At 45.5% G+C, this 11410-nt stretch overlaps 1 protein-coding gene across 1 annotated transcript in view; it reads left to right on the forward strand.

Moving 5' to 3' along the window:
• LOC130480076 (uncharacterized) overlaps window positions 1-11410 on the forward strand; it is a 58350-nt gene that overhangs the window by 19381 nt on the left and 27559 nt on the right. The window contains exon 6 of the mRNA XM_056852496.1: window positions 7310-7392. Within this exon, the coding sequence (XP_056708474.1) occupies window positions 7310-7392 (83 nt within the window). The remainder of the gene's footprint in view (window positions 1-7309; window positions 7393-11410) is intronic.

The following is an 11410-nucleotide window of genomic DNA, read 5'->3' on the forward strand; positions in this document are numbered from 1 at the left end:
CAGGAAGCCAAGCCTTATTCATTCTTAAACTCTCCTCTTTTCTGTTAAAGTTGTGCTGATGTTTATGAATTTCAATGGCTTCTCTGTGCAATCTGACAAAATAGTTGGTAGAATTGTCCAGTCTTTCAGTGTCTTGGAATAAGACCCTGTGTCCTGTTTGTGTCAGTCCATGTTCAGCCACTGCTGATTTCTCAGGTTGGCCAAGTCTGCAGTATCTTTCATGTTCTTTTATCCTTGTTTGTATGCTGCGTTTTGTGGTCCCGATGTAAACTTCTCCACAGCTGCAAGGTATACGATATACTCCTGCAGAGGTGAGGGGGTCTCTTTTGTCTTTTGCTGATCGTAGCATTTGTTGTATTTTCTTGGTGGGTTTAAACACTGTTTCTACTGCGATGCAGAGACACTGGAACCAGTCCATCTTTTCTCACAAGTAAAAGAATCTTTAAAACTTCACGAGCTAACCGCATTTATGACCATCTAGAACGGGCTCTCTTACGAGAGAGAATTCACACTACCCGCAGAGAACTTGCTGCCACAGACAAGGAGTTGTTTTCCTTACATATCAATACTAGCCACAAAATGAGAAGCCATGATTGGGACAAGATTGATAATCTCACCTACAGAAAAATGGAACAGGGGTTAACCAGCCATACTTCCAGACAGAAGCAAAAGTTTAACAAATTACAGGAAAGAAGACAGAACAGTCCAAAACTTGACAACAAACGGATTATCTTCAATCTGACAGACCGACAACTCTCACCTGAAGAAACTTCCATCTTAGCTAAGGGAGGAAACTTTGCAGTCACTCCCACCCAAATTCCAGTGGAAGACATCATTGCAAATGTAGAATCTGCCATTCGTAATCTACCTGAAGAAGATGCTGAGGAAATAAGAGGAGAGACAGCAAGAATTCTACGAAAAGCAAAGCCCCCTGCTAGCAATATAACACGCAAGGAGAGAAACGCCATCAAGACCCTCAATGCAGATCCAGAAATCATTATTCTACCAGCTGACAAAGGCAATGCCACAGTGATCATGAAAACAGAAGAATACAAAAAGAAGATTGAGGAACTTCTGGACCCTGCCACATACAAAAAACTAAAACGAGATCCAACTTGCAAAATTACCAGGAAAACTAGCATTCTGATCAAGAATTCCACTCTTCATCCCGACACACACAGAAAACTATGCAAGACTGAAGCACAGCCACCACGATTATATGGACTACCTAAAATTCATAAGGATTCCGTTCCACTCCGACCCATCGTGAGTGCCATTGGTTCCCCAACGTATGAATTAGCTAAATATTTGACCACCCTCCTACAGGACCACATTGGAAAAACCACTTCTTACATCAAAGATTCAACTCACTTCATCAACAAAATCAGTCCGTTAAGACTCAATCCAAATGATATATTAATCAGTTTTGATGTTGTATCCCTCTTTACCAAGGTTCCAGTAAAAGACACAATCTCATTGATTAACCAGATTTTTCCAGAAGATATAACAGCCTTATTTCACCATTGTTTGACAACAAGTTATTTCCTATGGGATCAAGAATTTTATGAACAGATTGATGGAGTAGCTATGGGAAGTCCACTCAGTCCAGTAATAGCAAACTTTTACATGGAATATTTTGAAAAGACAGCATTAGAATCAGCACCTTACAAACCTACAGTCTGGTTCAGGTTCGTAGATGATACATTTACCATTTGGAGCCATGGTGAAGAAAATTAATGGACTTTCTAAACCATCTTAATAATATCCATCCAAACATTCAGTTTACCATGGAAAAGGAAATTGAGGGTAAACTCCCATTTCTTGATACCCTTGTCATCCGTAAAACAAACCTTCAGTTAGGTCACAAGGTCTACCGGAAACCAACTCACACAGATCGCTACTTACACAAAAACTCCAACCACCACCCCCGACAGAAAAGAGGAATAATCAAAACATTAATGGACCGTGCAAGACGGATCTGTGAACCACAGTTTCTCAAGGAAGAAACTAATCATCTAAATCACGCACTGCTAGCAAACGGCTACTCCAAGAATGAAATCAGAAGGGCCATTAAAACAAACAAAAATCAGAAAACTCAAGAAAAACTGTCTCCCATAGGAAAGGTATTCTTGCCATTTATTAAAGGAGTCACTGATAGGATGGAGAAACTTTTGAAAAAACATAACCTACAAACAGTGTTTAAACCCACCAAGAAAATACAACAAATGCTACGATCAGCAAAAGACAAAAGAGACCCCCTCACCTCTGCAGGAGTATATCGTATACCTTGCAGCTGTGGAGAAGTTTACATCGGGACCACAAAACGCAGCATACAAACAAGGATAAAAGAACATGAAAGATACTGCAGACTTGGCCAACCTGAGAAATCAGCAGTGGCTGAACATGGACTGACACAAACAGGACACAGGGTCTTATTCCAAGACACTGAAAGACTGGACAATTCTACCAACTATTTTGTCAGATTGCACAGAGAAGCCATTGAAATTCATAAACATCAGCACAACTTTAACAGAAAAGAGGAGAGTTTAAGAATGAATAAGGCTTGGCTTCCTGCCCTGAAAAACCTCCAGACAAAGACAACATTCAACAATAGCCATACAGATTAGCTTTGGATTACACACATTAACAGATCACTTCAGGATACAATGGTTCCATATTAACATACCATACCCTCATTAGCACATTATCTTGATACTTACAGGACAATACTTTTGCAGGACAATACTCAGCTCAAACCCAACCCCTTTCTGACTATATATTACTCTTCCTACACCCTTGACACTGAGAGACACTGTCCTTCAGTGTTATTACTCTGAAGATGCCTGCCACAGTTGCTGGTGAAACGTCAGGAAAGAAAATTCCAAGACCACGGTTACACAGCCCGGATAACCTACAAGAACCAATGAACTCTGACCGTGAAAGCCTTCGACAATATTTTCAGCAATAGAACTTTCTTGTATTTCTTCTCCAGTGGGTATTACAGCTAAAACTTGCTCTTGCAATGCACTGACCCCTTGGGGTTCAACTTTGGCTCTCTCTGCAATGTACCATTTCCACTTAACAATAGAGGATTGCTGAGCTCTCCCCACCCTGGGGCTTGCAGACTCATCTTTTACCCATGTCATGATTGGTATAGCAGGTCTTAACACCACAGGATCTTGTCCTGTCAGTCTTTCTGTATCAACCAAAGCCCAATAACATGCTAGAAGCCGCTTCTCAAAAGGCGTATAATTAACATTGGGTAACTTACGGGACCAGAACCCTAAAGGAACTCGTCTTCCCCTGGGTTCTTTTTGCCACAGACTCCAAACTTTGCCAAACAGCTATCTCCTCATTCGTAGAAACCTGCAACTCAAAAGGTAAACCTTTAATATAAGGTCCCAGAGGCATTGCAGCAGCCACTGCTGCTTTGGCTTCAGACAATGCTTTTTCTTGCAATTCTCCCCATTCAAAATGAGCCTTCTTACGTGTCACATTATAAACAAGTCTTAGTATTTGAGCTAAATGGGGTATATGTTGCCTCCAGTACCCCATCAACCCCACCAGACGTTGAGCCTTGGTTTTCGAGGTAGGGGCTTTCAAGGTAGCAATAACATTTAAGACCTTGTCAGGTATATGTCGTACCGGTCCAGCCCAAACCACCTCTAGGAATTGCACTTGCTGAGCAGGTCCTTGAATCTTTTTTGGATTAATTTCCCATCCCCGAGACCGCATGTGGTCAACCCTTCTGCACGTCCTCCTCTGTTGGTCCGGACAATAAAACATCATCAATATAGTGAGCCATTAATAGAGCAGGGCTTAACGTAATTAGACCTATGTCTCTTGCCACTATTCCATGACACAGGGTGGCGCTATGCACATAGCCCTGGGGCAGGACCTGGAATGTATATTGTCTCCCCTCCCAAGTAAAAGCAAATTGATCTTGGGAGTCCTGATCAATCAAAATGAAAAAGAAGGCATTGGCCAAATCAGTTACAGCATGCCATGTCCCAGCGTTCTTCTCAATACTCTCCAGAAGGGTTACCATGTCTGGTATTGCTGCTACTAGAGGGGGAGCATGTTTATTTAGCTGGCGATAATCTACTGTCATTCTCCATGTCCCATCAGGCTTTTTTACTGGCCATACAGGGAAATTGAAAGGAGAAACAGCTGGTCTTAAAACTCCTACCTCCAACAACCCCTGTATTGTCTGAGAGATCTCTTCATGACCCCCTGGTTGCCTGTATTGTTTTACATTCACAGGCTTTGCAGGAGGGGGTATCTTTAAAGGTGTCCATTTTGCTCTGCCTACTAGGATAGCCCTAACCCTAAAGGCAAACCTCCCTTTTGGAGTTTGAAATTCTTTTCCTTGCAACAAGTCAATCCCAATTATGTATTCAGGTACACGAGATATTAACACTTCTGCCCAGAAAGGAGCTGAATTACCTAGAGCCACACACAATCTCACTCGAGTAGTAGGCTCTTCCCCATCACCATATATATTGATATATACAGTCTCCCCTTTATGTTTATTTGGCATTCCATGTATTAATGTTACCTCTGCTCCTGTATCCATAAGAGCCATCACACGCTGTCCATTTGCTTTAGACCAGTGGATAGTTAAAGAGATGTGAGGGCAGGGGTCCCCAGGGATAGCCATCTTTATTAGCCTTACCTCTGGAGCCCAACCGCTATCCATGTGGTTGAGGTATCTCCCACCCCATGTGCTCAGTTAAGGAGGGGTATAGCCGCTCTTCGGGCGGGGCTGTCGGTGTAACCGTTTCCCTTACCCGTGGACTATCATTCTCTCTCTTTGCCTCCTGTTTCCCTTTAGCTGCACATTTTTGTTTCCACACTTTATACATTTCCCCCGTTGGAATGCCATCTATTTCATCTTTAGGTACTCCTATTCCTAGAAGCTCCAGGAACATTTGCTTTCGTGTCACTCTAGTGTTAAAGGGCTGCCTATCTACTGTGGGTTTTTCCTTTTCCCTGGTTACACGTGCACGAGGTTTAGGAGCACTGTCCTTCTGAATTTCCTCTAATTGCCCAATTAGCATCACAATGTCACCAACATTTCCTCCCTGAGCAGGCCCCAACAGTGCCAGCAGAGGACCACACATGTATGAAGGAGCTCCCTTCAGCAATCGTGCTCTCATCCCTTCAGTAAGACGCTGAGCATCAGGTCCTGCAAACCCTTACTAATAAATTCCAGCTTGTAAAGCCATTCCTCTTAATTGCTCTATTGCTTCCTCAATAGTATGCCATAAAGGCATATGCTCCTCCCAATCCATTGCAGCTGGGTATCTGGCTTTCACAGCCTGCGCACACCAATCAAACAGAGCCTGCTGCAGCTGTATTAGGCATTCGTAAATACTGGTTAATCAGCATATCTCTGGTCAATGCTCCCAGCTTTATCAATTCTTCCCCTGTTAGATGGAGGCTAGTAGTCCCTTGGTCCCAAAACCTGACCCACCATTGCGACAGCCGTTCCCCCGGCTTCTATTTGTTTGCTTTTGCTATCTCAGTCAATTCTTGCTGAGTATAATCCCTTACTGTCCTGGTTGCCTGGGCAGCTTGTGGATTGCCAGGGGGCCCCTTGGTTTTATTGGTAATCAGGGGACGAGCCTCAGCCATCCATATAGCTTCATTGCCTTCATCCTCTCCTTCTGTCCATTCGGACTCCTCCTCATTAGAATCCCCTGTTTCCCCACTCCAAGTCTCTGGGTCCCGATGCCTTGAGGCAACAAGGGCTCTAACCTCCCTAGGGTTGGGAATGTACCTCTTTTTCGCCTGCTTATCATGTTTTATCTTAGCAAAGTGAATTGCCATAGTGGCAGCTCCTTCTTCAGCCACATCCCCCCTCCCTTGGGCACTTTTCAATGCCTCTCTCCAAATAGCCTGCTGATCCTCAAAGGCAGCGATCTTCTCAGTTTGCCGCCGTACCTTCCTCTCAGAGGCTTCTAATTGCTCCCACACATTCCGGAGCGCTGTGAGCAGAATCCATCCATATCCTATCACAGCCTTCTGCTCCTTTTCCTCCCCCACTCTCATTAATTGTAAACACTTAAGCACAACCGTGGGGTTGTGCTCTCCGAGCTCTGCCATCTCAGACTCCCAATATACTGGCGGAGTCAACCGGTTCAAAATTTGAGCTACTGGCCCCCAAGCATTTGTGCTGGGCCAACCAGGGATGTAGCTCTGACCCTCCTCTTGCTCAGTTGCTTTCCTTCTCCACCAAAACATTGTCTCCAAATCCTGCCGACTACGTCCCTTGTCCCGCCAAAGCAGGGGTTCTTTAAGATTTGGAGGCAATGAGCACATTGGTAATTGAAGGAAAATCAACAGTTTAATTACCAAACTACACATTCAGCAGGCAAAATAATACAAAGTAACTCAGAGCAATACCACTGTACATGAGTCTCTCTCTCTCCTTCCTGGGTGCAGGGGGCTCCGTGTGCAGCATCCAGAGAGATCCCAGAATCACCAGTCCTGTCCCACAGCATCCAGCCTGATCTGTGTAGAAGCCCACCGTTCGTCTCCTTCCTTGGGTTTTTCACTTAGGCCAGGTACTTTGGGTTGATTCAGGGCACCTGGCCCACAGCCCTGCCTTCCTGATCATGCGCACCAGCTGCTGCATGAGCCAGCATGGACTGCCTAATCAACTAGTAAGCGCATCTGGCAACCCAACACTCCCCTTTTTAACACTACAGAAACAAACTAAACTAACATTCATTACAGAAAACTATACTTTCATATAGGGAATATGGAGGAATATGTGACATGTCAGCCTAAAACTCCTCGTACAATATTCTTCCGCATATTGCCACTACATGAGCTTTTGGGAGTCAAAGCTCCCTTCGTCAGATACCTGACAAAGGGCGTTTTGAGTCTTGAAAGCTCAAACCCCCCAAATTTTGTTGGTCCCTAAAGTGCTTCTGGACTCGAATCTCGCTGTTCTACTGCAGAACCACCTGGCTATCCTCTGAAACTGCCTGCCTGCCTGCCTGCCTTCCGTCCCTTTTTTTGCATAATGGTCTAGCCACAGTGTTTGGTGTCTTGCCCACCCTGCCAATGAGTGAAATGTCCAGGCATTGTTAGTATTCAGGAAAAAATACAGATATTGTAATCTGCAATAGAATGGAATAGTTTTGTTTTAATTTGTTTCCCTTAGGAATTAGCAGTATTTTCAGCTGCTAATTCACTTGCATCTATGGAGTGATAATAAAGGAATCTGAGTGATCTTTAGCCCAAAATAATTTGTGTGAATTTACAGGCTCCATGTTATTGGCTCACATTTCCCTTGCAGAATGGGTCCAGGAGATTTTGTGTCGACAAGGTGCTCTCCCCGTTCTCACCGTTTTGTTAGAGTCTCCTGATTCAGAAGTCCAGGTAAACTTGACTTTAAAATAGGAGCTGCAAAATATTTTTAAAACTTTTTTTTCAGTTCGGCAGAAATAACACATATAAAATTTCAAATACTGTCAAGACTGAAACTGAATCCTCAACTGTGCTTACAGACTGAGAAAAAGACTGAACAGTGCCTGTGACGTCTTTAATCACCCCATAAAATTAAGTGGTGTAGATACATTTTGGCTCCTTGATTAACTGTGCAGTCCAGAAGGGGGAGGAAGCTCCATAGGAGATGGCGTGACCCCGCGCCAATGTAAGTGCCCATTTAACCTGGGATAACAGGCACTTACACCGTTCCGGGTGGGACACACACCGGAGCCTGGGAGCCATGGAGTATCTACATGAGTATCTATACCACTTATGCCAGCTTCTGCCACCAGCCCAGCCTTTGCCACCAGCCCAGCCACGCCGGGAGCAAAATCCCAGAAGAGGCAGTAGGCGCTGGCGTCAGGAAGGTGTACCCAGGGCGTTCCAGGGGGTAGAGCTGATGTTAGCTTCCAAACCCCTTTCACCCTGGGAACACCCCCTTAAGCTGTGGCGTGGCTGCGCCTCTTTTTCAGTGGTGCAGACTCACTTTTTGCAAGGGGCCATTTCCCCCCCCCCTTTCCCCATGTTTCTTTTTTGTTAAATTCTTTGTTTAGCTCTGCAGCAGTCGGGAAGCCTCTCCTGGCTGCCGTGGATGTCCCACCCCCGCACCCCACCCCCGGAATGGGCTGTAAATCTAGCTTGGGGGTAGATTTGTTAATCCTGGGACCTGATAGACAACCTCTTGAGTGAAAAGAAGAAGGACGTCACTACTGCTTGAGGCCCAGTGTTGTTGTTTCACAGGCAGAATTTGTTGTAAAGCCAAAAAAGCTCGGGCTTTTGCTTTCAGTTTGCACAACTCCTAAATTCATAAGGCCTATCCCACTTGAGATTCAAGATGCTTGATTTGATTTTCTTTTTCTGCCTTGAGTCTGAAATAGATTAGTACTAAAGTGTAAGCAAAATACAAACACTTAACAGTATGATTTGGAATGCAGATTTTTGTTTTACGTATCAGCAGTCGGTGTAGAACTATAGAGCACCTCATGAGGAGTGCAAAGTATCACACCTGGTAGAAAAACTGAATTTATGTTCTCTTTCCAAAGATTCAATCCTGCCATTACCTGTGGGACAACTTTAAGTATTATTTGAACTCTTGGACAAGACATAATAATTGTCATCTACCCATCCCTAACTTTCTAATTGCTTTCTTGCAATGGGCACCTCTTAATAGAGAGGCAGCCCTAACAAGGTTGGCAATGGGAGATTACAACTGGAATTGGGAGGGAATCTTTTGTTTAGAAATACCAGTTCCCTCCACTTTGCATGAAGGGTTGTTTGACTCTAGTGGTGTGCTCTTTTTTGCTTTCTCTTCTTCTCCAGAATAAAACGTATCATCTGGTAATCTGAGTTGAAATTGGCCTGCCCAAACCCATGGTGTCTTGGAGGGAATTAGGGCAGTGGGAGGAATCAGGCAGCCACTAGGGCTGTTGAATTTTTTTTTGGCAAAATCTGGCCTGTTTTGATTTGGGGAATGCCATTCGGCGCCAAGTTCCAAGTTCGGGGAAAAATTCGTCCGAATAAAGCCATTAAAAACACATCCACGCCTTTCCGAGGCTCCGGGGGGGGGGCATTTTGGAGGTAGATATCCCAAAATGTCAGCGTAGCTTGAGGGGACCCTTTTTGCAAGAACCCCCAATTTTTGTAAAGATTGGGTCAGGGGGTCCGGAAGGGGTCCCCCCCAAAATCAGCCACAGGAATAAAGGTATTAAAAACACATTTGCACCTTTCCGCGGCTCTGGGGGGGGGGCATGTTTGGAGGTAGAGGTCCCAAAATTTCAGTGTAGCTTGAGGGGACCCTTCTTGCAAGAACCCCCAAGTTTGGTGACGATATGAGGAAGGGGTCCCCCCCCAAAATCACGCACAGGAATAAAGGCATTAAAAACACACACGTGCCTTTCTGCGGCTCTTGGGAGGCATGTTTGGAGGTAGAGGTCCCAAAATTTCAGTGTAGCTTGAGGGGACCCTTCTTGCAAGAACCCCCAAGTTTGGTGATGATTGGGGCAGGGAGTCCTGAGTTATGGGGTCCAGAAGGGGTCCCCCCAAATCGCCCACAGGAATAAAGGCATTAAAACACATTTGCGCATTTCCACGGCTCTGGGGGGGCATGTTTGGAGGTAGACGTCCCAAAATCTCAGTGTACCTTGAGGGGACCCTTCTTGCAAGAACCCCCAAGTTTTGTGAAGATTGGGTCTGGGGCCCGGGAGGGGTCCCCCTATCTGCCCATTGGAATAAAGCCATTAAAAGGGATGTACTAAAACGAATGACAAGTCAGCCCATTGGAAGCAATGGGAGAGGCTGCCCAGCCCATTGAAGATAATGGGAAAGGGGAAATTCGGTTGACTTGCATTGACTCCACTGAAATACATTACAGGGGTTGTACTAAAACGAATGACAGGCTAGCCCATTTGAAACAACAGGAGCGGCTGCACAGCCCATTGGAAACAATAGGAGCGGCTGCACAGCCCATTGGAAACAATAGGAACCAGCCAGAGAGAGACTCACTGACCCACAGTTAACTCCACACAAAGTTGGCAACCGATGAAAACAGTAGAAAGCAGTCCCACACAGAAGCAATCAAGCCCACCCCCCAGCAGAACAAGTAAACCCACCCCCCTTTGGCTTCCCCCCTCACACACACACACACACACACACACACACAGAATCTCCCCCCCCCATACACACATACAGGAAAAAAATTATAGAGAATTATAGAGAAAAGTCCCCAAATGGGTCTTACTGTGGATGTCTTCTTCTCTTCTATCAGGAGCAGAGGACTCAGGAGTAATCCGATACGATTATAGCAGACTCACACACACAGACTCTCAGGCACGGGAGGTTTTGCCTTGTATTTGCCGCTCTCTAGATGCACATTAAGAATTGCCTGCTCCCATTCATTCCAATGGGTGGATGGGGGGGACCCCATAACTCAGGATTAATTGCCTTTTAGTCAGACCCCTGGGCCGGGGTAATGGTACAGCCCAACTGCCGAGGCAACCAGACCCCCAGGCTGGGGTAATGGTACGGCCCAACTGCAACTCGAATGTGTTTTTAAAGGCTGTAATTGGCAGATCATGGGGGGACCCCTTCCGGGCCCTATATCTCGGGACCCCCTGCCCCAATCGTCACCAAACATGGGGGTTCTTGCAAGAATGGTCACCTCAAGCTACGCTGAAAGTTTGGGGCCTCTACCTCCAAAAATGCCCCCCGGAGCCACGGAAAGGTGCGAATGTGTTTTTAATGGCTTTATTCCTGTGGGTGATTTTTGGGGGGACCCCTTCCGGGCCCTATATCTCGGGACCCCCTGACCCAATCTTTACAAAACTTGGGGGTTCTTGCAAGAAGGGTCACCTCAAACTATGCTGAAATTTTAGGACCTCTACCTCCAAAAATGCCCCCCTGGAGCCATGGAAAGCCACCAATATGTTTTTACTAACTTTATTCCAATGGGCGAATTTGGGGGGGGGGGCCTTCCAGGCTCCATATCTCGGGACCCCCTGACCCAATCTTTACAAAACTTGGGGGTTCTTGCAAGAAGGGTCTCCTCAAGCTACACTGAAAGTTTGGGACCTCTACCTCCAAACATGCCCCCCAGAGCCACAGAAAGACGCAAATGTGTTTTTAATGCCTTTATGGTTATGCTGCTGATTTGGAGCCCTCGAATTTGCTGAATTTATTCAGCGATTGCCCTGAACTCACCATATTTGGCTCATTGTTTTCCCACCTTTTTTGAATTCGGTTCCATCCAAACTAGAAACCACCGAATCGAGGAAAATTTGGCTGTTTTTTCGGTTCGGACGAACCGAATTGACAGCCCTAGCAGCCACCCTACTGCCAGTCCATGATGTGAAAAGCTTTTAAGGTCTCTGATCACTTTAAAATGCAAAGAGCCCTAGTGGGTTAATTAGTGTTG

Source organism: Euleptes europaea, chromosome 7 (genome assembly GCF_029931775.1).
Source record: "Euleptes europaea isolate rEulEur1 chromosome 7, rEulEur1.hap1, whole genome shotgun sequence".
NCBI classification, from domain to species: domain Eukaryota; kingdom Metazoa; phylum Chordata; class Lepidosauria; order Squamata; family Sphaerodactylidae; genus Euleptes; species Euleptes europaea.